General features: G+C 40.1%; 3 protein-coding genes across 8 annotated transcripts in view; 2 read left to right on the forward strand and 1 right to left on the reverse strand.

Moving 5' to 3' along the window:
- Positions 1-415: 415 nt before the first annotated feature.
- Positions 416-24,988, reverse strand: zmp:0000000881 (serine/threonine-protein kinase dyf-5). 3 transcript variants are annotated; one of them, XM_050046583.1, is made up of 6 exons: positions 24,899-24,988; positions 9,369-9,507; positions 4,826-4,990; positions 4,416-4,554; positions 3,735-3,842; positions 416-3,091 (listed from the first exon to the last, which is right to left on the reverse strand). In XM_050046583.1, exons 3-6 carry the CDS (start codon positions 4,969-4,971, stop codon positions 2,567-2,569), a joined length of 918 nt encoding a protein of 305 aa, XP_049902540.1. In that variant the 5' UTR covers positions 4,972-4,990; positions 9,369-9,507; positions 24,899-24,988; the 3' UTR covers positions 416-2,566. The 3 variants fall into 3 exon arrangements, with proteins under 3 accessions (XP_049902540.1, XP_049902541.1, XP_049902542.1); XM_050046584.1 differs by lacking the exon at positions 24,899-24,988 and having other exon boundaries at positions 9,369-9,523; XM_050046585.1 differs by lacking the exons at positions 9,369-9,507; positions 24,899-24,988 and adding an exon at positions 8,822-9,191.
- On the forward strand, positions 13,661-23,556 carry LOC126391680 (uncharacterized). Of its 3 annotated transcripts, XM_050046580.1 has the most exons (11): positions 13,661-13,792; positions 14,459-14,550; positions 15,163-15,193; positions 15,374-15,864; positions 16,870-16,926; positions 17,283-17,537; positions 19,047-19,115; positions 22,560-22,613; positions 22,732-22,772; positions 23,002-23,021; positions 23,214-23,556. In XM_050046580.1, exons 2-11 carry the CDS (start codon positions 14,508-14,510, stop codon positions 23,230-23,232), a joined length of 1,080 nt encoding a protein of 359 aa, XP_049902537.1. In that variant the 5' UTR covers positions 13,661-13,792; positions 14,459-14,507; the 3' UTR covers positions 23,233-23,556. The 3 variants fall into 3 exon arrangements, with proteins under 3 accessions (XP_049902537.1, XP_049902538.1, XP_049902539.1); XM_050046581.1 differs by lacking the exon at positions 19,047-19,115; XM_050046582.1 differs by lacking the exon at positions 14,459-14,550 and having other exon boundaries at positions 13,681-13,792.
- Positions 24,989-25,413: 425 nt separating the features above from the next.
- The window catches only part of lsr (lipolysis stimulated lipoprotein receptor), a 36,282-nt gene continuing 33,787 nt past the window's right edge, over positions 25,414-27,908 (forward strand). Inside the window, exons 1-2 of one of the 2 annotated variants that reach the window (XM_050046574.1) lie at positions 25,414-25,635; positions 27,516-27,845. In XM_050046574.1, coding sequence (XP_049902531.1) covers positions 25,596-25,635; positions 27,516-27,845 — 370 coding nt within the window. In that variant the 5' untranslated portion in view covers positions 25,414-25,595. The remainder of the gene's footprint in view (positions 25,636-27,515; positions 27,846-27,908) is intronic. The other variant, XM_050046575.1, reaches the window with a different exon arrangement.

Genomic DNA, 27,908 nt, shown 5'->3' on the forward strand with positions numbered 1-27,908 from the left:
TCTTATTTGGATCACCTAAAAAGTCACTTTCGTTGCCCATGACCTGACTTTCCACCGAGCTGAAATCATATAACAAGTTTGAGATGTACAAACAAGCAAGAAACATTTGAGGTATTTCGCAATAACATCATATTTTGAAATGTGGTCATCAGCCTGAGACTTTCATGACCATAAAAGAAGCATGTGACTCATAAGTTAAGCCATTTAGAAGTCATTAATATTGGAGCTAATAAATACCAGTAAAATCTGTACTTCATTGTTTTTTGTATGCTACTGACTCTACATTACAATAATGTATTAGCTACAGAAAAGTAACCACTTTTCTACATAACCATCAGCTAGTCTATAGGCCTAGTGTTTGCTGCTCAGATTTTCTATTAATACAGTAGCCTAACAACAATTAAACCCCCAAATCAAATAACAAAACCCATCTCTGCAAGTGAGATTTCAGAATTTATTTATATACAGAAACATACACATAATGTATGAGCCATGTTCACAGTCTTACGCATTCAGATGCTAAAAAAAACATTCACAGATAATTGTTCATGCCTGCAGATATTTCTTTCTTGGCAAGTAAATGACACGGATGACTAGCATGTTACAGCACATCCAAAGCCAGTACACGATGTCCTCTTATTACTGCTTTAAACTGCCTTACTGTGTTTCCAAGTTTGTAACTGGTTTCAAATCCTTTTTTTGTGTGTGAGAAAAACAGACACCTGTTGTAGCCTGAAGAACTGCTAGAAATATTTTTTACAAAACTTGGCTGTCTGTGCAGTAGAAAGATGCAAATACTTCTAAAACTTGGTGCTACATGACCAGAGGAAACTGAGGAAGAGGGTTGTGGCATTTGTTTTTGCTCAAGAAGTAGAAAACCTACAACTACCAGAATGCACTGCACCACACCAGACCAATTAATGCTCCCGCTGGTAAGTGACATAACGTGAGCCTGGCCGTTTTTCCACAGGAAACAATAAGGCAGCTGACTGGTAAAAAAAAGAAAGGGTCTCAAATTACAGTGAAACGGTACGCAAAGATATGTTTCTGAAAACATTTAAAGGAAGAAATGGGCAACGCAGTAACAGAATCTTGGTTCATATCTGATCTGTGCTGCTTAGTTTTACCATTTCATCTCAGAATTTTCAGCCTCCATTTTTGCAATACAGGAAACAGTATGGTGCCCACTTCTTGTTCACAAATTTTCACATAACAGTCAAACAGTGCACTAAAATATGTTTCTGAAGTAGAGTAGTAGAATTTATGAACGCACCATGTCAGGTCACTCACTCTCTGGAACAGCGAGTGTAACTTGAAAAAGTGAACACTGACCAATGGGACCAGACTGGCCGACCCGTACGCTCTCACTCAGTGGATGGATGATTTGATAGGATTGCTGAAGGTGGGCCGGCTTTGTGGTCGATTATTATGCCAATCTTACAAAGGAGGACGACACTTGAACAGTTTCCTCCGGTTTGTTTTGCTATCGAAAGCTAATGTTAGCTAATGCACTAAGAAGTTAGCGTTACAGAGAAATCCAACAGTCCTTTTAATACCGCCCCAATTTCTGGCTCCCAATAACACAACCAGACGACATTTTAAGATTCCTATGTAGCCTACAGCCCTGTGGTGGCGAGTTGTGTTAAAATGATTTGCTGTACATCGGCTGCCCATCATTAGAAAGTACCCAAAAGGTCCTGTCAGGCTGTGTCCCAGCCTTTGACAAAAATGTGTAGGCTACAGTTTGTAGTTTGAGCAACAGCCCTAGAGCCAGCAAAAATCTGCTGGATGCATGAAAAGTATCATCCAGTGGATTTGAGCTGAGGGATGAGCAGGGAGATCTGGCCGCTGGTAAGACTGAGGGAAATTTATCACAGTTCATTTACACATATTACCCATCCTATTATGATACAAAGCTGGTTGAAAATCCGCTAAGTATCCCTTCAATCTCATTTTACTTTTTACTCAATGGAAGTGTGTTTTACATGCTCTCCTAAGAAGATACCAAAAGTTAGGTGACCCAGCACCAACCATTCAACCAGCACATGCAATCCTTTTTGAGGTGACAAAGTTCTTAATAAATTCTCTTAATCTTACTTGCTATTAAACTTGATATCATCAAATTTGACTATCTTCCCACCACGAGTCACCACCTCCTTCTGCTCCCATGTCTCAACCTCCCCATCTTTCTCCTGAAAGCGCCGCACAACCACCCTCCCCGTTGTGGGCAGGCTGCAGGGCAGATCCTTGGCAGCCTCTTGGTACAACTTCATTTTCATGAGGTCTTGTGTGATGTCAGATCCGCCTGATGGGACCAGAGCCTGTTTTTTTTTCTTGTCCTCTAGCCTCTGAGGGGAGATGTGTGCTGCAGCTTGTGCTCGCACAGCTTTGAATTCTGGTCTGGGTGTGCGCTCCCATTTCAGCGGTGATGGAGACACATTGTGTGGTGATGGATCTCTGTTAAACGGTGACGGAGCCCTGTTCATTGGCGATGCATCCCTGTTAAATGGTGATGGAGCCCTGTTCATTGGCGATGCATCCCTGTTAAACGGTGATGGAGCCCTGTTCATTGGCCATCCCTGTTAAACGGTGATGGAGCCCTGTTCATTGGCGATGGATCTCTATTCGCTGGAGATGCACCTCTGTTCACAGGTGACGGAGACCGGTTTCTGGCATTTGTGTGAGGTGAAGGTAGCTTAAGGTGGTCTTTCTGAACAGATGCATTGTTGGCGACACCTGCACCTGCGGCTTTTCGTATCTCATTCAAGACCCCACCCATGGATGCCCTCAGAGAAGGATCGGCGTCCACCATTCTACACACAGCATGACAGTATGGCTGATCCTTAAGGATCTCCTTAATCTTGGCAGGACAGACGCTGGGTGTGTACAGCCGAATCCGGGCACAAAGCTCAGCAATCATCTTACCCATGGCCCACACGTCTGAACGCTGGTCCCTCTGACTGCCTCTCTGCAGCACCTCGGGGGCTGAGTAGGCCTCGTTCCCCATGTCTATGGCAGAGTTGAGACCAAAACGGAAGAACTTAGCCAGTCCCAGGTCAATGATGACAGCTCTGTTGGTGTCATGCTCCACCTGAAAGACAAATGTGTTAAGTGTTAGTGTTTGAAATATCATCTTTTACAAAATTACAAAACAAATATCAGAATTTTAAAAATGGGATAACATACAGTAAGGTGGTCATTCATCTCCAGCTTCTATCCATAGTCTACAGCCATGCTAGCAGCTCTGTGAGACTTTACTTCACCATACCATGGATGTATAAAGAGAACCAGATGCAGCGTTTAAGGCGGGCCCCCACTGATGCCTATGTAAGTTGCTCAGTGCCACATGAAGTGAAAAAAATTAATCTATGGGTATAAAAAATTATACAGATCTTCCACATCTATGGGCCCACAGAACAAGCGTATGTTTCCTACAACTAGGGTTAAGTACTGCAGTCAATATTTTAAAGGATACTGACCAAATTACTTGGGTACTACCAAGTATCAAGTCAGGTTAAATCATTCAGCGCCAAATTTCGATACCTAAGAGAGCATCCGGCGCACATGTTTGACTCCTGACCTCCTAAGTAAAGATCTGGATTTGATAAACTGTTTTTGGTGTTATGTGTTTTTCTCTGCAACTGAGTCCCAGTTTTGTACTAGATCATGACATTCACAAGTTGACATGAACCCTTCGTACAGTATGCTGACAGTCAGCGCAGGCCTCCACTCACCATGATGTTTTCAGGCTTGAGGTCTTGATGGACAATATCTCTGGAGTGGAGGAACGCCAACCCTTCGCACATGCCGACAATGATAGTGCCTTTAACAGACGGAGATAACTGCAGAGACGGAAATTTGAGATCAAGGTTAGTTGGACTGGCATCAAGTATCACCCACATAATATTCAATCCAACTTCCTCATATTAAGCAAGTCGTTTCCTTGATGTTAAGTTGCACGCCCTTTTACTTCAGGCTTTAATGAAACTGCTTGTCTGAAACAGGCCTGAAGTTAATAGGGTGTGACGTGAACTACTGTACAAACTCAGATTTAGATTTGTGCAGATTTTAGTCCTAAAATTCAACAATGAGATAATATCATGCTAACAGTATATGAAGGATATTTTTATCTTAAACTAATTCACTCTACAAAAACAGGACATGTCCCAAATGTCCATGGTGACTTGCCTTATTGTGTGCTTTGATGTCTCGGGATTAAAAAACATGTCATTATTGCCAAATTGTGCTCATACTCAGACTTTAAATCATGAAATGTGATCCTGACTTTACACACTTTATAAAAAGCACATGTGGTTTTACTACTATTTTGTATTCTAGGCTCTACTGTAATTAACTGCTATCCATAGTGTCACCTTGAATCATGTGCTTTTTGTCTGCTGTGATCATAACTTCACCGTTATTTTAGACTTTGATGCTTTGAAGATGGTCGTCTCCAAGTCCTCTCCGAAGATAAACTCTAGAGGAATAACCCATTTTCCGTCTTTCAGACTTATGTTGCCCAGAAGCTTCACTATGTTGGGATGATTTGCTTTGCTGCAGATCGGTGGTACCAAGTCATGGAGAGAAAGAGCAATGGAGAAATCAGCATTAAATAAAACACAATGATTTGAAACCATCTCATCCCAAAAACTCTGTAACTTAGCTTTAGTAAAATGTTGTCAGGTAATACAAAATCAAGCCATTTAATGTAGTCAGGTCCAGTGATGTTGGAACACGCTTAAATTGCATTTTAAGTACATGCTGCTTCCCCGAAATGTTATTTTACAAAAACTTAATAAACATTAACAAAACCACTTGTACGTACTTATACACTTTACACTCTCTCTCCAGGTCTTTCCTACTGATGAGCTGTTGGGGGACCCTCTTTATAGCAGCCCAGGTATCATTGTATTTCTCCTTGTATACCTTCCCAAAACAGCCCTTTGCGATAGTTCCGGTGGAGTACGCCATCTGGGCCACACTGTAAGGACTGGAGAGTGACGGTGAGTTCATGTTAATAGTCACGTTGAAGCTTAGGCCAAACAATATACCTGATGCGCTCCACCCACCCGAACACCGTTGCAAACCAAGTAAACCCCGTTATGGCAATGGTACTTGTCGATGGCAGTGCCCCCCCAGCAGGACGATGCACCATGCCACACCACAAAAACTGCTCAGGAATGACCCGAGGAATGGGACAAAGAGCTCAAGGTGTTGACCTGGTCTCCAAATCCCCCAATCCCAATCTGACTGAACATTTGAGGGAAGTGCTGGTACCCCAGAGGTACCTCCGACCCACGGTGGGTCCTCCTAGGACCGGACTTGGCTCTGACCTGTCAAGGCATGAACACAGGACCTTTGTGGGGTGTCCTATAGGGGATTTGGGGAATTTGGGGAATTTGGAGACCAGGTCAATGCCTTGAGGTCTCTGTCATGATCCTCCAGCCACTGGTGTGGTGTGGCATGGTGCATTGTCCTACTGGAGTGGCCAATACTACTGGGGACTGCAGCTGCCATAAGGGGACGTACCTAGACGTACCACCTGCAGTGGTGTTTAGGTGGGTGGAGTGTGTCTGGTGGCAACCACATGAATGTCAGAACCCAAGGTTTCCCCAGCAGAACATTGCATTTTTCTGTTTGCTGGTGCAGCTTTCCTGTGTTTTGTAAATGCTGCTGGGATTCTGGGGACTTTCCTCTTTGTCACCTTACATAATACTAAAGTGTTCAGAGCTCTGGTGCAAGAACGATTCAGAGAGGAGCTAATTTTATGATTATGGTTATAAAAAGAACCAAACAGGTGAGTCATATTAAGCAGGCAACTCATATTAAGCAAAATTCCAAGCAGCATTGTGCAACAGGTACATTTTTAAGCTTACTCAGACAGCTAAGAGTCAAAACGGTCTCCAATGGTGGAAAGTACTGAGTATTTCAACTCAATGCTACTTTATGCTTCAGCTTCACTACAGTTAAATGGGTTAATATTGTAAATTTTAAACTACTGGATTTATTTGAGAGTTCAAAAATGAAGGTTTAAATATAAACTATATGAGCTGCTAATACAATATACAATTTTATAGATGGAACTATACAACAGTATACAAAGAAGTTGTGATTCACTTAACTTCAACAACAATAAACAATCAAGTGTGTCATACACATAAATGAATACTAATACTAATGAATACTTTTGATACTCATAGCAATTTGCTGCTAATACTTGTCTACTGAAGTACAACTTTGAATGCAGGACTTCACTTTGTTTTTTTAGTTTTCATTTTTACGCCATTTTTACGTAATCTTTTCACATCCCCCGTTCATTCCAATGGATGTGAATTTCCCAGATCTACTATGACTGCCATCTGACTCTATCCATCGGACGTATTTGGATGTCTATAAGCCAATCACAGTGTTCTATCATCTAAAGTGGAATACAGCCACACTCCCTTTTTTTAACAAGTGTGGCCAACTGTGAGGCAAGGAAAAAGCTCAAGGCATATTTTCATCTATTAAGGGGAACGACACATAATTTAAGGAACTTCCAATGTGTTGTTTCAGTGGTCTAGTAAAGTTCAATCTACATTTGTGAACATGAGCTACTCTCTCTCAAAGCCAGAAACCAGATCAGTCTCAAACGTGTGGTAGAGTATAGAGCTGGAGCTGCTCCATAAAAAATAAATGGGAGCCTGATTTTGTGGACTCACAGAATGTTTGTTTTCTTTTTTATACCCAAATGAGCTTTATTCCATTGTAGTGTTCTTAGTTATGAAACAGAAATTGTGCCCATATACTCAGAACATTCCCCTGGTGTCTCAGTGTCATCTACCATAAAACTTAAATCAAAAAGCCTGGTCCCAATTAAACACCCAGTCTATTTTGCTAGCCCGGTGTGGCCACATATTTTCACCAAAAGGCCTGCCTCAATTAGACACCTGGCTACCAAGCAGTTTATTTTATAGAAGTTCTTCGGAGGTATAAAACCGGATTGTTGACTACCCACTTGAGCTAATATTAGTAAGCTGTTTAGATCGTGTATATAAATATTAATGTTTAAACTTTTGTCAGTATGGAGATGCTACACAGTGTTAGTTCGGTTCAGTTTATTTTACTGAAACTGTGAACACCAGAGAAGACTGTAATTAATTCAGATTTATCGGCATGGTAGGTTATTTACATTCATTTAGTCCGTAAGGGTCCACTGATCAAAACAATCAAGGGTTTTTATAAAAATGTATCCAAGTGATGAATATTGTTTTAACAGGATAAAGTGGTGTTGTGTTGGTATGCAGAGTGCCGTCAAACAAGTGTCTTAACACATAATTCATATGTTATTCAAAGCCTAATGTGTAGTAATAATAATAGTAATAGTCATAGTGGTTCAAATAAACAACTTGACTGTGTTGGTGTGAAAGGAACTAAAGGCCTGTCCTATAGACGCCTGTCCCAAATATAAGCCTGTTGAGTTCAGGGATTTAAGCGAATAATAGCCCAGACTAGTAATTGAAGTTTTACGGCAACATATTTCCCAATTCATTGCCAGTGGAGCAGCTCCAGACTTGATACCCTATGATGTCACAAATTTGAGTTCTAGCACTTCAGTTTTTCATGTTTACTAATGTTTTTGGACTGTCTTAGACCATAGGAATAACATGAATTCTGAAAATGGGCATAGTTTAAAGTTATGGGTGTAAAATCCTGGGGCCCAAGGGCTCCGGGGTCCCCTAAACCAGAGCCTCTGTGTGAAGTCTCTGTTATTAACTTTACATCTTTGAACAGGAACAGTCTAAACATTCACTTTGAAAATGTCACAAGAAAGAAACTATAATGATATATTTTAAGTGTGTTTTTATCCCCTCAGTATAGCGAAAGGACGAGCTCAGTACTCTATGCAATACGGACCCTTCAGCTCTGTGGGGACCGACAACAGCATGTTGGACCTGACCTGCTGGGACGTCCAGCAGGCCTAGGGGCCCATGGTGTCATAATCCGCTTATGGTTAAAGTACATCATTTCTGTTTAAACAGTTTTTAAAGCAAACAAGAGATGTTTTTTGCTTTTAAATGTCAAAATATCAAACGAAAGATGTATGGCTTTAATCCAGCATAAAACAATTCATCCATTGGAATGGATGGGGGACGTGTGTGTCTCTGGTACAATCAGAAATTTAGGGTATAGCAGAAGTTTAGACTATTGTGGTTACTAGGTACATGGTTCAGATTTCCAGTCCATTGGAATGGACAGAAAAAATACCCCATAAAGTACTTAATAACATTAATTGCTAATAATTCATGGTTGCATTCAGAGTACCAACCACGATAATCATTTTTGCATGTCTGAAATATAATTGGGTTCTGAATAGGTTAAGTCAAACAACTAGACATTCTTCCACCACTAACAGTCTCAATGAACTCATAAAATCAACTGCAAACATTGTGAAATTCACCAGGTTTCTACTAAACCACAGAGCCACTGTGTATGAATTGAAAATGCTTCTACGTGTATCCCCCATTCAAGTGTCTTTTCAGCATGAGTGAAGCCTTCAAATGAGCAGTAATAAGCATTCCCAGGAAGGGAGTGCCACCTCAGTTGAGTAAGACTGAGTGTGTGTCACACTTCAAAGTTAAAAAACCTGGTAATTCAACCAAACTGTCATTAAGTTTGACTTTATTTGAATCAATATTTGAATCACCAAACTAATTAGAGTTACGATGTGGGCAGAGATTCAAAAAGCCTTGAACCAGGATATCCTGAATCCTTAAGTAACCTACAAAAATAATAAAATAAAAAAACAAACATGAATAAATAATACGAGAGAGCTGCTCACCTCAGGGACCATATGAATGAACCATAACCGAGGCTGTTGTGTAAATAACAGCTCCCCTGAGCTGATCTAAACAGACATGTTTATCTTTTTAGGAACTTTAACACAAGAGTGGCCTCCAGTCAGCATTCTGCAGCACATTTCACACACACTTGTAGCTGTTTGTTGTATAACAGGGAGATAAAAAAGCTGACAAACTGGTAAGTCCACAAGAGAAAAAATAGTTTGTCTTAGCATTAGCTGGAGCATGAGGTTGGCAGCACATTAAAAAAAAAACACTGTAATGGTTAAGTTCCAGCCAGTAGCTTGAGAGTTATACTCATAGTATCTGAGAGACTACAGTCGTCTTACAGCAAATAACATTCACAAAGGACGGACAGAGGATGTTAGAAAAAGTATAATTACAAGTGGACACATTAAAGGCTTAACATATTTTTCACCAGAGGAATTTTTACTGCAATTTCAACCTTCTAAACCTGCTCTAAAATGTTATAAAAGTGAATTAATCAAGGTTCTGTGTTTTTCCATAGAGAGCTTCTCAGGTGCTTACCTTTTCGCTGTAGAGGAAAAGCAGCCGCGTCAGGTCTGAACATGAGTTGACATAGTTTCCTCTCTTTAAACCTGTTCCACGCCTTCTTGTATCCAGTCCATGGCCTTCAGCGAAGCAGGCACACCTGAGTGCTGCAGGTCTTAAAAGAGAAACAAACCATGAACTAAACAAACAAGAGTAGAAAATATCTGATAACAGGACATGTAATCTCTCAAGACAGATTCTGGAAGGAAAAAAAAAGTTTTTTTTTTGTTTTTTTTTACCGATGGATTTCCAGATTGCAGGACATGTGACTGTGGGGATGAAGATGATGCAGTCAGGGTGAGGGGGAGGGGATATTTTCAAGCCAATGACCAGGTGGAAAATACAGGAGCCACTTAGTAGCTTATACATACATAATGTGCTCAGTTATACTGTTTAAATGAGACATGGACAGATTATCAAACAATGAGCCCATACTGTTTGTAGTTGTTTTGCATCAGGATGGCAATGTCGGTCCATCTCTGGTTCATACTGAAATATTTTAAAGGGGCTTTAAGCAAAATTTAGAGCCTATAGCCTCGTTTCCACCAAAAACTTTCGGTATGGTACTCTTGGAACCAAAAGTAACCCTTCAGACATGGTACCTAAACCCTAGGTCTGCTCAGCGTTTCCACCGCAGACAGTACTCTTAAATATGGGCGGGGTTGATGTCACTCAGTCTCCTTGTCCAGCACTCAGTGTATTTCCTCCTTATCAATCTGCACCTCTTTTATCGTCCACAGAACGGGGTTGCACACCTACATTTTCAGAACAAAATAGAACAGGCTGCAGTGAGAGTTTCTTTTGATGGGATATTTAAAATAGCGTGTTTGTGCATTTAGTCCTTCTAAGGCAAGTTCAGGGGTTTAGTGTTGCCCGAGCCCACAGGAACAACGCTCCACAACACTTTGAGGATTAGCATATATGCAGTTCACATAATTCGGTCAAAATTAATATACATTTTGAAACACTTGAAGATCCACTCATTATTAAAACTGTATGTCATATAAAAACATCCTTTCATTTTATAGTTACAGTCTACTAACATATGTAAACCTTTTTACAGTATGAACAGTGGTTACATACGCCACAACTCAGCCCTGTGCAGAGTGACGTCCACTATTGACCAATAAACAGACTGCAGTGTTCACAGCTCCACCTTTTAGTACCAGATCTGTGTGCTATGTACACCAACTTCCTATCTTTGTGTGTTTTCCCGCCTGTTTTTGGTCACACCTGTCTTGTTAGTCCTTCCCTGTTCCAAGAGTCTTCCCCTCACACCTGTACTGTATGGCTGAATCCTAATGTCCGCACATCACCCCACTTGCAGACTTGCTAACTTTGCAGGCGCATTCCCAGGAAGTCTGGGAGTGCTTAGGGGTGCCCAAAGCTACAGTTCAACCAGTCTACAAGGAGCCTCAAGCGGGCTTACTGCAGACTTCCAGAGAGTTTGCTTGGGTTGCAGACTTCACTGATTTAATAACCCACAATTCATTGCAATATGGACTTGATGTTGTGGGTCTTTCAACTGCTGAAAAAACAACAACTTATGAATGTGTAAAATAGTCATTGATAGGCAGGTCTACGAAAATTTTATATGTATAAGTATAGGCTGTAATTGACCTAAAAACACAAAAGAAGGTCTTCTAATGTTAGTAATACCCAATGTATTGAGATATACTCCTGTCCTTTTTTAAACATTTCTGATTTTAACTGTCTGTAGCCTGTATGTTATAAAGGGATGTATTAATAGCCTACATTTTGTTCAGTCACAAAAAGGCCAAACATGGGATTAATATCTTGTTATCTGCAGGAACAGATGAGAAGGCACTGTTCATCAACTTATATGACATGAATATGACAGCAGCAATAGTTTAACGTTTCCATGGCAACGAGTAAAACGGTCTCAAGGGCTGTCTGTCAGCCACTTGCAGTCTGCCCTCGCAGACTTTACGTGATGACAGTAAATACATCACACTACATCACACTACATACAGCTGAAGTCCGTGAGGACTCAGACTACAAGTGTTCCCAGTGTTCCCCTCCACACCCTTGTTGTTAGCCAATCCCCATTTCCCTCCTTTCGCCTGTGTCCTCCAACTCTAACTGTGTCTCGTTCTTGTGATTAGTTTTCTGCGTATGTATATGGGTGTTCCTTATCAGTTCGTCCTCTGTTCATCTGTGTGTTCTTGGCGTCGTTCCCTGCCCTGTTTCCTGTCTGTCTGATATGTTTTTTTGGCCTGACTTCATCGTATTGCCCCGGTTGATTTTCAGTTTAGTTTTGGTTTTGCTTTCATGTGGACTTTCAGTTACCTGCTTGTTCTGGATGTTTTTTTTCAGCTGCATTAAAGCTCGCTTTTTGTCAAAACTTCAACCTGCTTGTTACTCTGCATTTGGGTCCTCCCTGAACTGTTACTTGGCAGGAATCCTTTGCTAGCCTAGCTAGAGAGGCTCAAGACTAGCTGCTGCTGTTGAGGTTTGGCAGAACTGAGAGGATAGGCGTATGATGCACATTGTAGTTGATGAAATGTTAAAACTATTTATTCAGTGCATAGGCTACACATTTTTACAAATGGAGAATGTAAGCATTTCTTTAGGCCTACAATAATGATAAATAAAAATGAAAACATAAATAAATAACCATTATTTATTATTATTTATTTTCTTTAGCACCACCATAAGGTTGATATTTGTGGTTTTGAGTGAAATGTCTCAACAACTATTTCTATTACTTGAATGCTAAGTGAGCCTACTACTACTACTACTACTACAGTGACTGGCTGGTAATATTGCTCTCTTGTTTCCAGAAATGACATTGTACCAAGATGTTGTTCGTTGAGTCTTGTTCAAATGGTGCAGTTTCATCACGTCAAAAAGCAGATGAGACAGCTTCCTGTTTTAACGACAGCATACCACATCAGCAAAGTCAAGACAATTCTTGTTTTCCATAATCTGCTCTGACATCTTACGACACAAGCTTTGCCTTTTATCATCCTTTTATCTTATCATGTGAAACCAAACAAAATGTACTCTTGCCTATATTTCCCTTTTTTTAACTTTTACTGTCCTGTTTCCCATATGTGATCAAATATGCAGCTGTTGTTGGAGTGATATCCATCCATCCATCCATCCAGCCATCCATCCATTTTCATCCGCTTATCCGAGGCCAGGTGGCGGGGGCAGCAGGCCAAGCAAAGCACCCCAGACGTCCCTCTCCTCAGCAACACTTTCCAGCTCCTCCTGGGGGACCCCAAGGTGTTCCCAGGCCAATAGTGTTGTGCGAGTCATGAACGAATCATTCGGAAACTTGCCCCTGCTACTGCAAGCTAACTACAAAGAGGAGACTAGACAACATGCCACGCAACTGTTATTCTAACTGCATTTGTGTTAGCCCTGTGGGAAAAGATACAACTCTGGTTTTGTTTAATTTCAACACTCCCTCCCCTCCCTGCCCTGAGCTGTATGACAGGCAGCAACCAAAATGACAAATCACTCACTTCCTTAGATACAGTCTTTACCACAAGTCCTCTCTCTCTTAACTCGTTCACTGACTCTCCCCTGCTACTGCAAGCTACTTGCAAAAAGGAGACCAGACAACATGCGACTATTGTGCAATTGTTAACTGCATTTATGTAAATATATCAAGTTAATGTGTTAATGTGTATTAGCCCAGTGGGAAAAGCAACAGCTCTGGTCTTTATTTTAACTCAACTGCCCTGGGCTGAGCTGTATCACAGGCCCAGGCTACAGAAAACGAACTGTTCACTCACTCACTCACTCACTCACTCACTCACTCAGTAGCTCCAACTCCCAGCTCACCGGCAGTATAAAGCTCACTTGCACTCTCTCCCTGCTCGGAGAGCCCCTCTCTTACCTGAGCAGTGTGCTCACTCTGGGTGACTGACTCAAGTGACCCGAAAACCTGATTCACTTTAGTGACTGACTCATACAAACTCGAGTCAGTAAAAGGAATCGCGTATCCCATCACTAATATGTAATCCCTCCAGCATGTTGTAGGTCTGCCCCGGGGCCTCCTACCAGTGTGACGTGCCCGAAACACCTCCAGCGAGAGGCGCCCAGGAGGCATCCTGATCAGATCAACTAACAACCTCAACTGACCCCTTTTGACGCAAAGGAGCAGCAGCTCTACTCCGAGCTTCCTCCGGATGTCCAAGTTCCTCACCCTATCTCTAAGGCTGAGTCCAGCCACCCCACAGAGGAAACTCACTTCCGCCGCTTGTATCCACGATCTCATTCTTTCAGTCATTACCCAGAGCTCATGACCATAGGTGAGGGTTGGGATGTAGATGGACCAGTAAATCAAAAGCTTGGCCTTCTGGCTCAGCTCCCTCGTCACCATGACAGACCAGCGCAGGTTGGCAGAACATCAACATATTTGTGAGGTATTGTGCTTTGAAACATTATTTAATTAAGGTTACTCAAGGTTGAGTGAAGACTTGACAGCATTTCAATTATAAAAAAACAAACCTATTTGATCAGTCTAGAGACTTTTTAGGTTTAGGAGAGCATTAGAGGACCTTTGACTCAGCCTTTTTTATAACCTTTTATTCCCTTTTTATTATTTATGCATTTTTATTTATTCATAAGCGTTTTTACTTGACCTCTGTATTTCTAAAACCCTGGTTACAGCCCCGCCAGGCGGAACAGTCTCTGTAACGTCATGAGATCAGGAATTTGGTGCAGACATCTCTACAGATGTACAAGGTCTAAAAATAGAGACAATGTCGGCGACATTAGGCTATAGATGATGATTCGACACGACGATGTAATGACTGTGGTGAGAAACAAGTTGCACATGCAGAGACAACAACCAATGGAAAGTGAAAGGGATTAATAGAAGTAGGCCGAGATAGTGTTGAGACAGGGTGAAGAAAGAGGAAACGCTATTATTCACTTGATGCTTCTTCAGTGCAGTTAGGGACACATTTGTTAACGATTACATCAGCCTGGGAGGAGTAGACTTAGCCACCAGATGGTGGTGTCGTATTATAAGAAGAAGGCCCTATATATTGCTGCCGTTCATTTCCTGATTGCTGATTTCATTCAAGGGAAGTCACTAAGAACAGCTTATCTGGACTCTTGCTCAGTTTGACAAAAATGACCCACCCAACGGATTATATTTTCCATTCTCATCCACAAAGTAAGTTTGTTTATTTACTTCCTATTTTCTGATGCTTCAGGCGGACAGTAGAAAAGCTTTTTATTGAGCTCATTTTAAGGGCCTGCTGCATGCTTCATTCATTCATGCCTGCAAACTGGTTCAAACAGGATATCTGTCTATGTCTTCTTTGGAATAAACTCGTTTAGTTTTTGATCAAATTGCATATTTCATTAACTTCAGTGACCAAAGAAGTGATTTTGGTCATATTTTCAAAGTTGAAATTGTGTCTGTAACAAACTAAGAGTGAGGGAAAAAACAATGGAGAAGCAACTGTGTCGCATTTGCAGTTTACATTCCTACACAGGCAGTTGCAGTCCTTCCTTTATGCGGTTTTATCTAACTGTATTATTATCATTATTATTACTGTTGTGTTTTATTGTCAGGGCTTTTTTACAGATCAACATTAGAGTGTGAACTTTTTATCAGTTTAAGAGATTATTTTCAAAAGTGAACAAAAAATAAGCCTGATTAGAATTTTTTTCAGGTAATTGATTCTCAGACACGCTCAAGACAAAAATAAAAAACGGAATGTTTTGTAAATAATAACTGTTTATAGTAATGTTACTGTTTTCATTTTTTTTACACTTTAAGGCGGGCAGGGCGCACACACCCAGGAGAGCGGGTATGTTTGTTCTCTTATTGTGTGGATGAATCTGAGTGTCCTGTCACTGTTCAACCAGCAATTGCTGGAGTCACTGTAATGTTAGCCCCTTATTGTATTTGTTTTCATGAATGTGGCTAAATCTTGGTAATTAGGTCTAATTAGTTTCATTTATTTATTTATTTTTTTTCCTCCCGACAGTGATGCTGGCCTTTCCTCCAACATGGAGCACAGGTTCACTGATTATTACAATGAAAGTAGTGGGCCTGTGGCAGATAAGGGCAGCTTTGTGATGCCAATTCCCAAGATCGAACCAGACAGCTTTCATTACTCTGTGATGGTGAAAAAGATCTGGTCACAGCCGTCAGTGCTTGAGCATGCTGTTTATCCAGCGACACGCCCTGTGTCTGCTGAGGGGGCGTTTATTAAACTGCCATCTCAGGCTGTGTTTCAAAACCCCAACTTTCCACCTCAGGATTGGTCAGAGAGCAGCTCAGAGGAGAAAAGTGACAAAGTTTTGAAAGCAGACATTTTAGAGAAGCAACCTGATGCAGAGGTCGCAGGAGAAGAAGGCTGCACTAAGATGGATACTTGGGGAAACCCAGCAAAACCAAAAGGTCCACCAATGGGTCCTGGAAGCAGGAGAAACGGCAACCAACGCAGGAGAAGAGCTGCTGGGAGGCACTGGAAATGTAATTAAATTTCAATTTGAATTATTTTTACCTTCACATTAATATGCCGTATTATAATCACTATATAATAACCAGTCAGTGGCCACTTTATCTATTGCAGTTTAATGCTACAGCTCAGCCATAATTTTTATAATGTTGGCTGACATTTTCTCAAATGTGTGAATTCAAGTGTATGTCAAAGATGGAGTTATACACTGACTACATTATACTGAGAGGTTTGTAAAACATTTACGTATGTCAGGGTGGCAGAATATTAGAAACATCTCTCAGTATAATGCAGTCTAGTACAATACTACCATTAACTATGACCTTAATGACCTTAATAACGTTAATACTAAAACAAATTTATCATTTGTTTCTTATGCTTACTCTAATTATATTGTTGTTTATTCTACTGATGTATATATTGTAGTTAAAGTTTCACACTGACAGCCTCAGCACAGTGACGATACATATTTTATTTTATTGTTTTCTTTTTTACATCTTAAGTCCTAGCGTTAATCCCGGTAGCATAATGCACACATTATTTTTTTGTTTTTCTGCACATTTAATCCCTTTTCTAGTTGTATTTATTGCTCTATATTTACACACTTTTTTTCAGACTCTTATTCTTACGTCTAATAATTGTCTGTTCTTTACATCGGAGCCACTGTAACGAATCATAATTTCCCCTCTGGGATCAATAAAATATTTTTGATTCTGATTATAGACGTATCACCACCGCCTCTGACAGTGTAAAAAATTTAATTAAAAAAGTTGTGGGCATCATAGAAATTGACTTTATGGGTTGGTTAATTATCATATGAAATTATAAAAAATAAATGAAACAGTTTTGGTGAAATGTAATCCATCAGTTCCTTCAGTTCCTGTGCATTATAGTCAAATAAAGTGGCCAGTGACTGTATAATTCTCAAGTTATTTCTGTGTCTCAGTTATAATGTGCAGTAATCAATACTATCTTGATGTGGAAAATACATTTTTAATTTGTTTTGTCTGTATTTTCAGTGTATCTGCTATGTTGGGTGGCACTCACATGTGTTCCTGTCTCTGGGGGTTTTCCTGGTATGTCATGAAGAGTGTGAATTTACTTCAGCATCAGGCAACAGTGCACCCATGTGTTTGTTTAGGTTCAACTGGCTTAAATAGAGGCTAAAATTTATTTTTTATAATAGAATCTGAATTAATTTTTTGAGGAATAATGCATTTTCATAACAACTTGATATTTTCAACCTGCAGCAGATGAAAAGTGTAAGACATTTTGTAAACCTACTGACTGAACCAAATCATTTTTACCATTTCCAGTAATACAAAAGCAACAACTTTTCATCTCAAAATCTAATTTACACACATTTAATCCACTGACTCTTTGGCTGTTTATATGTATTACTCATCAGTGTGTTTATCTGTTTTGACTCCAGCTAAGTGTTTCACCTGCATGGACAAGGACAGATGCCCGAAGTTGCTGACCATATATGAGACTGATCAGAACAATATTTTGTTCAAGAGAGGCCTCAATGACTCATTACCAGAATGCTCCGTAATCTCTCCACCTGGTCCTATGAGTTGTGTGGTGTGCCAGGACCAATCCAACATTACCATCTACTGTTCAGAGGATGTCAGAAAAATCGACGTGGAAGATACTAAAGGACAAATAGTGGACATCTCTCCATGCTGTATGTATTACATGTGTGTGTATTAAGCATGAATCTCTGCAGCTTTTCTGGAAAGTTAAATTTGAGACAGCATTGGTTGAAATGAGAACATATTTTAAACTTTGGGGCTACATGTAACTGCTGTTTCAACAGCACTGAAATGACAACATTTCATTGTGCAGACACTCACAACTATTCATCGAGATATATTCATTGGAATGATGCTGAAAAAAAGTTATCAGGGTTTCCCTCGTGAAATTGTTAAGCTGAGGTGTTCAGCCAAATGAGATGTATGCCAATGTCTCTGTGCAAAGGTGCCTCTGCTCTTTCCCCATAAATTTTTAATGATTTTATAATAATGTTTTCCTTCAAGATGAGCAGAGGCAGTCTGTTTTTTGTTATTCTTTGAATTGGCTCACCTCCTGCCACATTATACACTCAGTCTCCAGTTGATTGCAAGGGCGTAGGTTTCATTTTATAATTCGTGGGAACACATATTAAGCAGGGAGTCTGTGATTTCTCATTCAGGAAATTTTGAGCACCTTTTAATGTTACAGATGTGAGAAAAGGCGAGCTCACAAAGAAACTGATCTTGATCTCGCTGTAAAAACACTTAGCCCCTTTTTCCAATAAGCTGCCATGATAGGTTTGGTAGCAACAACACCATCTCAAGTTTCACATGACAGCACTGGCTTCACAGTTATCTTAAAATCTGAGCCATTGGAAGACAGTAATGTTAATGCCAGATGCTCACTGTCATTTTCAGAGGATTAAAAGTTACCTTAGGCCAACTTAGTAAACCAATATACATGGAATAATTTCAGACTTACGATCATGGTGATCAATGTGGCACTTTTAGATGGTTGAATTATGGCTATGTCAATCCTGGGTGCACAACTGTTTAAGGATGGTTTAATCTGATATCAACATGTTGCTTAGATTTCAGGCTGTCGTATTTTCACATAAAAAAATCATCAGCATCATAGCAACGATGTCATGCAAAGTGCCATTAATTGCATGATTGTCCATAGTTAACTCACCATTAATCACAAATGAATCACACATTTTTTTATCTGTTCTAAATGTACCTTAATGGGACATTTTTCAAGTTTTCAATACTCTCATCAACATGGGATTGGAAAAATGTGCTTGCTTTTTGCAAATGCATGTTAATTATTACTGCAACTATCCAAAACCATGACAAAGACTGTCCGGAATATTCTCTATAACAACCCAAAAGGTTCTGCAGACTCCAAAAATATGCTAAAAACATACCGTGACAAGCTCAAGCCCAGCAAGCAACAACAGATGGACATATTGACCTGAATGTAACATTAAATCGCTTCCCGATTCCTCAAACTACAGGGTGGGCCGAGGGTCAAAAGTATAGAACAAACGTGCGTTCAAAAATTTAGTGGCGTTATAAGGAATTTGCGTTAACCCGTTATTGATGCGTTAACTTTGACAGCCCTAAATGTTACCTGTCAATGTGACCTAACATTACGAACCATATGTGGCTCTCCATTTCAGGCACAAAGAGTGGAGAAGCAGCAAGTCCCTCACCCTCTCCTGTTAATGCTACTGACTACATGAGACCAGGTGAGCTCATGTAGTGGAAACAAAAAGGAGTTTAGTAACACTAACATCAAGTGGCCTGTTTTATTGTTTGTGAGGCTATAAGCAAATAAATAAATAAATATTGTAGCGTCCCTTAACAATGAGGCATGATGTCGTTTTGCTGGTTTTTTATACTTTAACTTTAACACAGGCTATTGTGGGCCATAGCCAACGCCAAAACAACAAACCTGTCTGCTTTACAAGCTGTTCTCTGCACTAGCATCTACTTCAGCAACTCCCACTCCTTGGCATTTGGCATTTGCACTTCGGATTTATACTTGTGCGGCACAACCTATGCCGTAGCCTATGCATGTGGCCTACGCATGTGGCCTATGCTGTTGTAAGCATTTATACTTGTGTGGTGCTGTATGTGTCACTCTGCAGTTACACCTCCAAAACACTAGCCAGCGGTGGGGTTTCTGTGAAGTGCTGTTAAGTTTAGCTGATTCAAAACACACTTTAAACATGGCTTAATAGAGACAATTTCAAACACAAATCGGCTTCACTATAACTCGCAGCATTCACAGACAAACACTTGTCTTTATCTGGACACATTTTCCCCACAAATACAACATGCTAATGTTTTTAGCACAAGTCTATGGCATTTTGCATTGTATAAATTAGCTTAGTGGCCAGTGGACTTTTCCTCTACTCATATGAAGCCAGGAACAACAGCAACATTTAACGAAGGTAACGTTACAAAATTCAGCTCCATTACAGCTCACAAGGTTCACTGACAAAACAACTGTCTTAATACTAAACACGTTTTCCAACCAAATGCAACATGCTAACGTTATTAGAACAAGCCTATGGCATTTTACATTGTATAAATTAGCCTAGCAGAGATTTAGTATAAATCCCCGAAGGATAAATCATACACAGGACCTAAAATGCTATTTTTGTGGAGGCTTTATTATCTACACAATTTATTGTTTCTTATCTGTGAAATTAAAGTAGCCTAACACATTCACTGACATTAGCCTGCGGGAAAACTCAGTAACTGCCATAACAGACCTTTCTACAGTAGGTAAACATAACGCATTCCTAACAGTGACAGAATCCATACAGGTAACATCATGTCACCTAGATTACAATGTGAATAAATAATAAATAAATAAAAAGATGCCTGACACAGACATGGGTCCACAGAGACTGCTTATGCATAGGGCCCAGAATTTGGTGCTATGCCACTGCTGAGAAGACACAGCAGCTGCTACAGACACGCGCTGTGCGTATGGCACCAGCGCAAGAGGGAGCACCCTAACAGCCCACATGATTTTCATCAATCATAATTATATGTCGGCCTAAAGCATTAACTCTCCCAGTTAAGGCCCTCTCTGTGTGTTCAACAATGAGTAGGTACGTCTAAATGATTTTGCTTTCATCACCATCGATGCAGACCTTACAGCCTAGTGCACAGCCAAGCTCCTCTGTGGAGTCTCCTGCAACAGGCCTGTTCTATAGATCTAATATAGTGGAATATATTGTAAGATGAGATTTATTCTCGTGAAGACGTATCCAGTAGATTGTCTTGGGTTTTCGACACAGTTTAATGTTAACTACATTCAAATATTGTTTACACGTTTTATTTTGCTCTTTACGTTAAATGTGGAACTATTCAATATCGCGCACCTCACATGCAGGCAATGAGAGTTATGATTGCCTGATCCACTTTAATGTCCGAAAAAGAACATCAGGTTACCCAGAGGAGCTGTCCCCATGCTCTTACTTCACCCACAGCTCTTTGATAATTTAGTCAGTAACTAGTAAGTTTATAGGTAAGACAGGAGAGAGAAACCTACCTTACAATATCCTGTCTTTACAGTTTGTGAAGTTGTGACTTTTTCTCTGTTGTGTGTGGAACAGTTCTGTTTTTTATAATCATTTATTTATAGGCCTATTTATATTAACAATAATAGTAAAATTGATAATGACAATAAAATTTTTATGCTTATGTTACTGACAAATATCGCATTGCATTGTGCATGACATTATTCAGGCTGTATGTTTTGGGACTGTCTGGACAAGAGACAGTTGAGGTGGCTGTATGTCACTCTTCATTGTTCTGAGTTTGAAAGCTGAAACTAACTGGAAGTACTTCTGCCTATAACTGTCCACAAAAATGTAAATAAAATTCTCTGATAATGTGCAGCCCAAAGCCGCTTCCCTCAGCTTGGTTTTGGGAACCACAGGCAGGGAGCTCCTTTGTGCTCTGACTAACATCCTGTACCTCGCTGGTCAGTGCTCAAGGGAGTTCTGACCAGCGAGGTATGCTGAGAGCCACATGAAGGGCCCAGCAACAGTCTCACACAATGGCAAGAAAAAGTGAAGCTAGTCAGTGATGTCACGTTAGGGAGGCGGAATAGTAGCCTGGAAATCCAGACCCAAATCTAGAAAGATTTAGGCTCGCTGAGCAAATTCAAATTGTGCTCTCGCGAGAACTCTGGATTTCCAGGGTAGCGGAATAGGTCCTAGAGGAAGTAATGTGTTAACCACATGACTAAAAAAGCAAACACGTGAGCACACTCAAATAGAAAAAAATGAATGAGGTGCACGGCCACAAAAAAATAAAAAATATCAAAGGAGGCCAGCACTCACAAATGTCCTTTTAAAGATCTTTTAATCTGGGCATCAGAGCAATCATCATTGCCACCTGGTCACAACGCTGATGAAGGCTTACAGCTGAAACGCGTCCGTTGTTTTTTGCTCTGCTGCCCAGATTAAAAGAAGAAGAACATTTAATTTTGATCAAAATTATTGCAGAGGACAATTAAGTAGTCACTGGATATTGGTAGGGACATGTCCACAGCATGCCTATCCAACTCTTAAAGGTCCAGTGTGTAGGATTTAGGGGCAACTATTAACAGAAATAGTATGTAATATTTAGAACTATGATTTGATTGATGGTCGTAGTTTGGTAGAAAGAAAGTAGTTCCTACATGAAACTGCTCACAACAAGGTCTGTGGATTATCTTGAGTAACCGGGTCATGATTTCTGGAATGAGATATTGCTGTTGAGTTTATCAAATGTATTTTTATTTTTTTGCACTTTGAGCACCACAAGTTGAGTGCCATCGAGTTCAGTTATATTTGAGAAACATCTCTATGGCCGATATCTCCAACACTCTGCAACTCACACCAAAACAATCTAGCTAGCACTACAGGTAAGAGGAAATGTGTATTTTTTTTATTTTGGGGTGAACTGTCTCTTTAAAGGTGTATCAGGAGAGAGAATGGTGTGTGAGTTTTTTCTGATACACCTATTTGTAAGACTAGTGGAGCTCGATAAGTAGGGATGATAGCTGGTTACATCATTCACCGTAAACTTACACTAAACTCTTGCTATATTGTAACTGCAACTTTGTGTCTGTCATCATGAAATCACCATAAAATCTGATGCTATTTTGATTTTTCTCTTTTCTTTAGGTGTCCAGAAGCAGATCCCCGGCCGTGCACGTAATGGACTCATTGTTGGCGGTGGTATGTATCTAACTAAAGCACTGACTGTCAGTTTAATATTGTCACTACTGAACTGCATAACTTGATATGAAAGTCATACCTTGTCCCAACATGACAGCTTTGTGTTGTCATTTTGCAGTCCTCTTTTTGATTGTGGTGGTAGCGCTGGTAATCTGCATTGTGAGTATGACTCAACATGTTCACTGATCACACAACTTGTTAAACTGAGACACAGAATTATCTCAAAACAGGTTTCTGCATTACTCACTGGAAGTGCTTATATTTTAGGTCACACATATGACCACATAAAATCTATTCAGTGCAATTTAAAGGATAAAGTGATTGTCTGTTTATGATATGGTAGGTCACATTTCACTGTTTAAATTCCTTTTTTATTCTTTCCTTTTAGGGCTGCCACAGAAAACTATGGTAGGTTCAGTCCATTTCTCTAAAAAGCACATTTTATTATCACGTCTCTCTCTTGTTGCAATGATTCCAAAAATACAGGAGGCCCCCTGGTGGAGAGTGAATATTTTTAACTGGACAGGTTCACACTAGAAACTCAGAGCACATGTTTTTTTCTTTCTTTCTTTCTTTCTTTCTTTCTTTTTATCCTTTTAGGACTGAGAGCCGCCAGTGAAGAACTCTAAAGACGAAAGACAGCAGTACTTAGGCCATTCTCGCACCAAGCCATTTGATTTCCATATTATAATCTTGCTTTAGCTGCAATATAGATGCTATTTTTGCTATTGTTAATAAATTAATCATTGGGCCTCAGTGAAGAAAACTATGCAGTAAATTTCTACGACTGAGAGGCTGGAACTGTAAGGAGCCTCTGGCCTATTTAATTTAGTTAATCACTTGTTTGACAAATCAGCTCTTGATAGCTGATGATGTTTGAAATTAGTTGCTTTTTTTTTTAGCTTTCAGCATAAATTGCTTAATGCCTCTGTGTGCCTGCTGTCTTAATTAATAAAAAAACTGCTTTAAACAGCATATAGATCTGTCATTATTTATAACACAAGCAATAGAGTTTTTAGTGAATAGTCAGTAGTACAAGAAGCTCTGTAACTTCAGTAAAAGTAGTAATAGATAGATAGATAGATAGATAGATAGATAGATAGATAGATAGATAGATGGGAAGCAAACATCCACAAATATGCAAGACAAAGTGTGCAAACAGCAAATAGCAATATCAGGTGATGAGAATACCCCCTCAAATCTGATTTAGTCCTTCAAGTAAATACTCATGCATTCTTTCTTTGCATATATATACACTGATCAGCCAAAACATTAAAACCACTCATGGCAACAGCACTCCCCAGTAGCAATGATCTGATCTTACATCTGTAAGATGTGTTGGTACCCCACCTCACAACCCATAAGACTCAAAAGATCTGAAAGTAACGCCGTGATGCCAGGCACCAAAGGACACACTCCAGAGGTCCAGTGTTCATGCCTTGACAGGTCAGAGCCAAGTCCGGTCCGAGGAGCATCCATCGTGGATTGGGGGTACCTCTGGGATAACAGCACGTCCCTCAAATGCTCTTTGTCCCATTCCTCGCGTCATTCCCGAGCAGTTTTTGTGGTGTGGCAGGGTGCATTGTCCTGCTGGGGGGGCACTGCCATCGACCAGTGCCGTTGCCATGAGGGGGTTTACTTGGTCTGCAACGGTGTTCGGGTGGGTGGAGCATGTCAAGTAGCATCCACATGAATGCCAGGATCCAAGGTTCCCCAGCAGAACATTGCATTGTAACAAGATGACCAGTGTTATTCACTTCACCCGCCGGTGGTTTTAATGTTTTGGCTGATCGGTGTGTATATATAATATGCTATAAAGCACCATAAATACACTAAAATAAAAATACTAAAATAAAAAATAAATCCACAACACTACCGGTATATTACACAAATGTCCAAATTGTTTAAGGTTTAGTTTTAAGTGTGCAGTGAGGTAGAGTGGGTGAATAAGATGTGTATTACACTACAAATACAACTTTCAATTCCTACATTCATTTTTTTATCGACTTAGCCACAAACAACAAAAAATACCTAAAATACCATACCAGTACTCATTATATAGAATGGCCCATTTCTGAATAGTAGGCTATAGTGGATTGTAATCATTGATGGATCAGTGTGTAAGCGTCATAAACATGACATGTTTATGTTGCAGCTAGTAAAATTATAATTACTCTATTTACTGCCAGGTAGTTTAATTTATAATAAAGTTTGTTGATTTTATTTGTCAAATGTACAAAAAAAAAACAGCAAATGAAATACTCGAATAAGTACAAGTATCCTACCTCAAAGTTGATTACTCGAGTAAATGTAGGCCTGCGTAGATATTTCCCACCATAATGAATAGGCTACTGTAATACCGTAATGATACTGTGAAATGCGGTCAGTGGTAAAATTGCAACATCACACACCATACACCAACAGGAAGCGGGCAATACTTCTCACACACGCACGTACACTCACACACAAATTCACTTCCACGCGCACACCATCGGCTACGCGCCCACAGTCTGGTTGTTCATTAACAAACAGTGGTGCTTTGATACTGTTATCAGTAACTGGGTCGTACCAACTGGCGGGTAGGTTAAACATAAATTCTTGGACAAATTTCTACGTGGCGAATGAAAATATATCGACAAATAAGGGGTTTTGTGTTTCAAAACTTTATCCTGCTCTCACCGCCAGGCCTTTGTGGCCAAATGAATCCACCGTCGACAGCCAAAACAAACCAAATCCATCTACACACCCCTGTGTTTCGCAACCTGTCTGTTAGTAGCTCACCTGTTGGCTGCGCGGCTGACTTGGGGCGTTCAGGTACTCCCCCTCGCCAGCAACGCACAGACACAAAATGGAGCTGAAACTACCTGGCTGAGGAAAAGTACAGTTGCGCTCCATATTATGCATACTACTAAGTTTTATCTGTGTATTTGAGGAGATAATAAGAAGCTGAGTCGACTGAGACCTCGAGGAAACGGCATTAAAATGTTTTGGACGTTAATTATCGCCGCCTTGATGGCAACAGGTAAGTTGGCCTGTTTTTCAGCTTAACAGGGTGGGCCCTCTTCCGTGATAAGTCCGCTGATAAATATGCTGCTCGAGTCTTTCTCTTTTCCACACATTTTTTCTTTTATTTTTTTCTTTAGTAGTTAAGTCGCTGTTTTGGGGTCATATTCATGTAAGGGCTTATTTAGTGCAAATGTTGCATTTGCTTACCGAGCAACTGTTCATCAAACGACGTCTTAAAACCGCAAAACAACCTGTTTACTGGAGTATTTCCTTTTCACTTAATACCTCTAATCCATTGCATTTATTATATATTTATCCATTTATATAGATATAGTACGTTTTTTTTACTTAGCTACATTTACCTGACACTTACAGTCACAGGTTAGGCCCACATTTACATAGCAAACACTCATAATGCAGTATTATGCTACTAATCTACCCAGTAGCCAATCTGAAACTGGCTCCACCTTGACTTACTGCAACAATGAAATGCACTTAAATGTATTCACCAGTGATAAAACTGAATTATATGATACTAAATAACACAATTAAAGGAGCCATTCTGCACAATGAGTGGCCTATTTTTGTTTTACTATACTTTAAGTACATTTTACTGATGATACTTTTGTACCTACACATTTTAAATTCAGGGCTTTTACATGTAATGCAGTATTTGTAGATTGAGATAGATATTTTAGATACTTTGTTCTAGTTTTCCTTACCTAGAATGTTCCTCTACAATTAAACTGGTTGTAATTTTGTACTTAAATCACATTTTATGTGTTGATATGGCAGAAACTAAGGCCTGCAAGCAAAACCTGCAAAGACAACGGGAGATTCCAGGGTTACACAAACAAACATGATATGTAACATAGACTTTGAATGTTTTGCAGCATTCCTATTGTGTTTAATAAAATGCTGTGAGTGTGTAAATGAAAAATGAAGTGGTGCTGGAGGCATCTACCCAGGAAGTGTTTATGCTGAATGTGTCATCTGGTTACCACAGTCTGGCGCTATCTTGTCTAGTTTCGGTAGGGCCCATACATTTAAGCAATCCAGTGGATGACAGGAAGTTTGAGTCAGAGTGGACACACACTCTGTGGATGGCTAAAATATTTGATAGAGACCTTGACCAGTGTAACAAAGTTAATTTCAAAGGCACCACAAATTACAAGGTGACATACAGCGGAATCAACAAAAACTCAGCATACCTATCATAATTATGTGAATTGAAGCTGCAGGCGTTTCAGAACGTAGAGTTAAATGCTATAATGTCTGCAAAGAAAACCTGCATACAAACAAAACATGAAGTTGTGTGTATATTTAACAAGCTGTGCCTGATTACAGCGAGTCTGTTTCATTAAAAAACTCTGCTAATGTGGCTATGAAAAGTTAATGCTGAAAATGCCATCGAGAAACCACACTCACTCCCCATTTTGTGATGCTGTGTTTTATGGTTTATAAGGGCCTTTATGTTTTAACATCAGCAATATTGGGAAAGAAGCTGGTGAGAAAGGCATCTAGTGAAATCAGAGCAGATGATGTCACTGCTGTTAACAAGTTAAAAACCTCTTGTAAACCATATGTGGCAGGAAATGAAGCCTGGTTTAGATTATTTTCCTCTATTCTCAGGGCATGTAGTTTTGCATAGCTGTCATTCTTAACTCGGCTGTGATGGTCAGGCTGAAAGAAAGAGCCTGTCTGAGGTGACTCATCACGCCTACTTTCAGTGATACTAGCAGTGAAGACATACTGTTTGTCACTAACCGCACCCTAGGGGTATTGTGGTGTAATTAAAAACCTTTAACCAATACGAGAAAATGTGAGCAACATTTGATAGTAATCATCATCTTCCTCTCAATCTCATCAATTTAATTCTCTAATATTTCTGTCTAGAGTCCACCATGGCCATCTCAGTCCAGTGCCCCACCAAGAGGTACATTGTCATCCTCTTCCAGCCCGTCACCCTCAACTGTAACTACCAGACAACTGCCACCCAGCCTCCTGTTGTCACCTGGAGGTACAAATCGTATTGCCGGGATCCCATCCAGGCTGCGTTAAATCCCAGCAGCGCAGAGAATATTCTATCTCAGGGCAACCCCAACTATGACCCCAACATCGAGTGCGCCGACTCCCAGAGGACGGTGCGCATAGTGGCCTCCAAGCAAGGCAATGCTGTCACCCTCGGCGCCGAATACCAGGGTCGCAAGATCAGCATCCTAAACAGTAAGTTGAAACTTGAACACCTTGAAATCGCATTCAGATGTACAGTAATAACAGGGTATGATT

Source organism: Epinephelus moara, chromosome 6 (genome assembly GCF_006386435.1).
Source record: "Epinephelus moara isolate mb chromosome 6, YSFRI_EMoa_1.0, whole genome shotgun sequence".
Taxonomy (NCBI): domain Eukaryota; kingdom Metazoa; phylum Chordata; class Actinopteri; order Perciformes; family Serranidae; genus Epinephelus; species Epinephelus moara.

Excerpts from the sequence above, each read along its gene's own strand:
- zmp:0000000881 (XM_050046583.1), bottom strand. The coding sequence starts at position 4,971 with ATGGCGTACTCCACCGGAACTATCGCAAAGGGCTGTTTTGGGAAGGTA. Across the intron at positions 4,555-4,825 it reads AGAGAGTGTAAAGTGTATAA|CAAAGCAAATCATCCCAACA; the intron begins GTACGTACAAGT and ends ACCGATCTGCAG. Across the intron at positions 3,843-4,415 it reads CATCAAAGTCTAAAATAACG|TTATCTCCGTCTGTTAAAGG; the intron begins GTGAAGTTATGA and ends CCGTCTCTGCAG.
- LOC126391680 (XM_050046580.1), top strand. The coding sequence starts at position 14,508 with ATGACCCACCCAACGGATTATATTTTCCATTCTCATCCACAAA. Across the intron at positions 14,551-15,162 it reads TTTCCATTCTCATCCACAAA|GCGGGCAGGGCGCACACACC; the intron begins GTAAGTTTGTTT and ends TTACACTTTAAG. Across the intron at positions 15,865-16,869 it reads TGCTGGGAGGCACTGGAAAT|TGTATCTGCTATGTTGGGTG; the intron begins GTAATTAAATTT and ends CTGTATTTTCAG.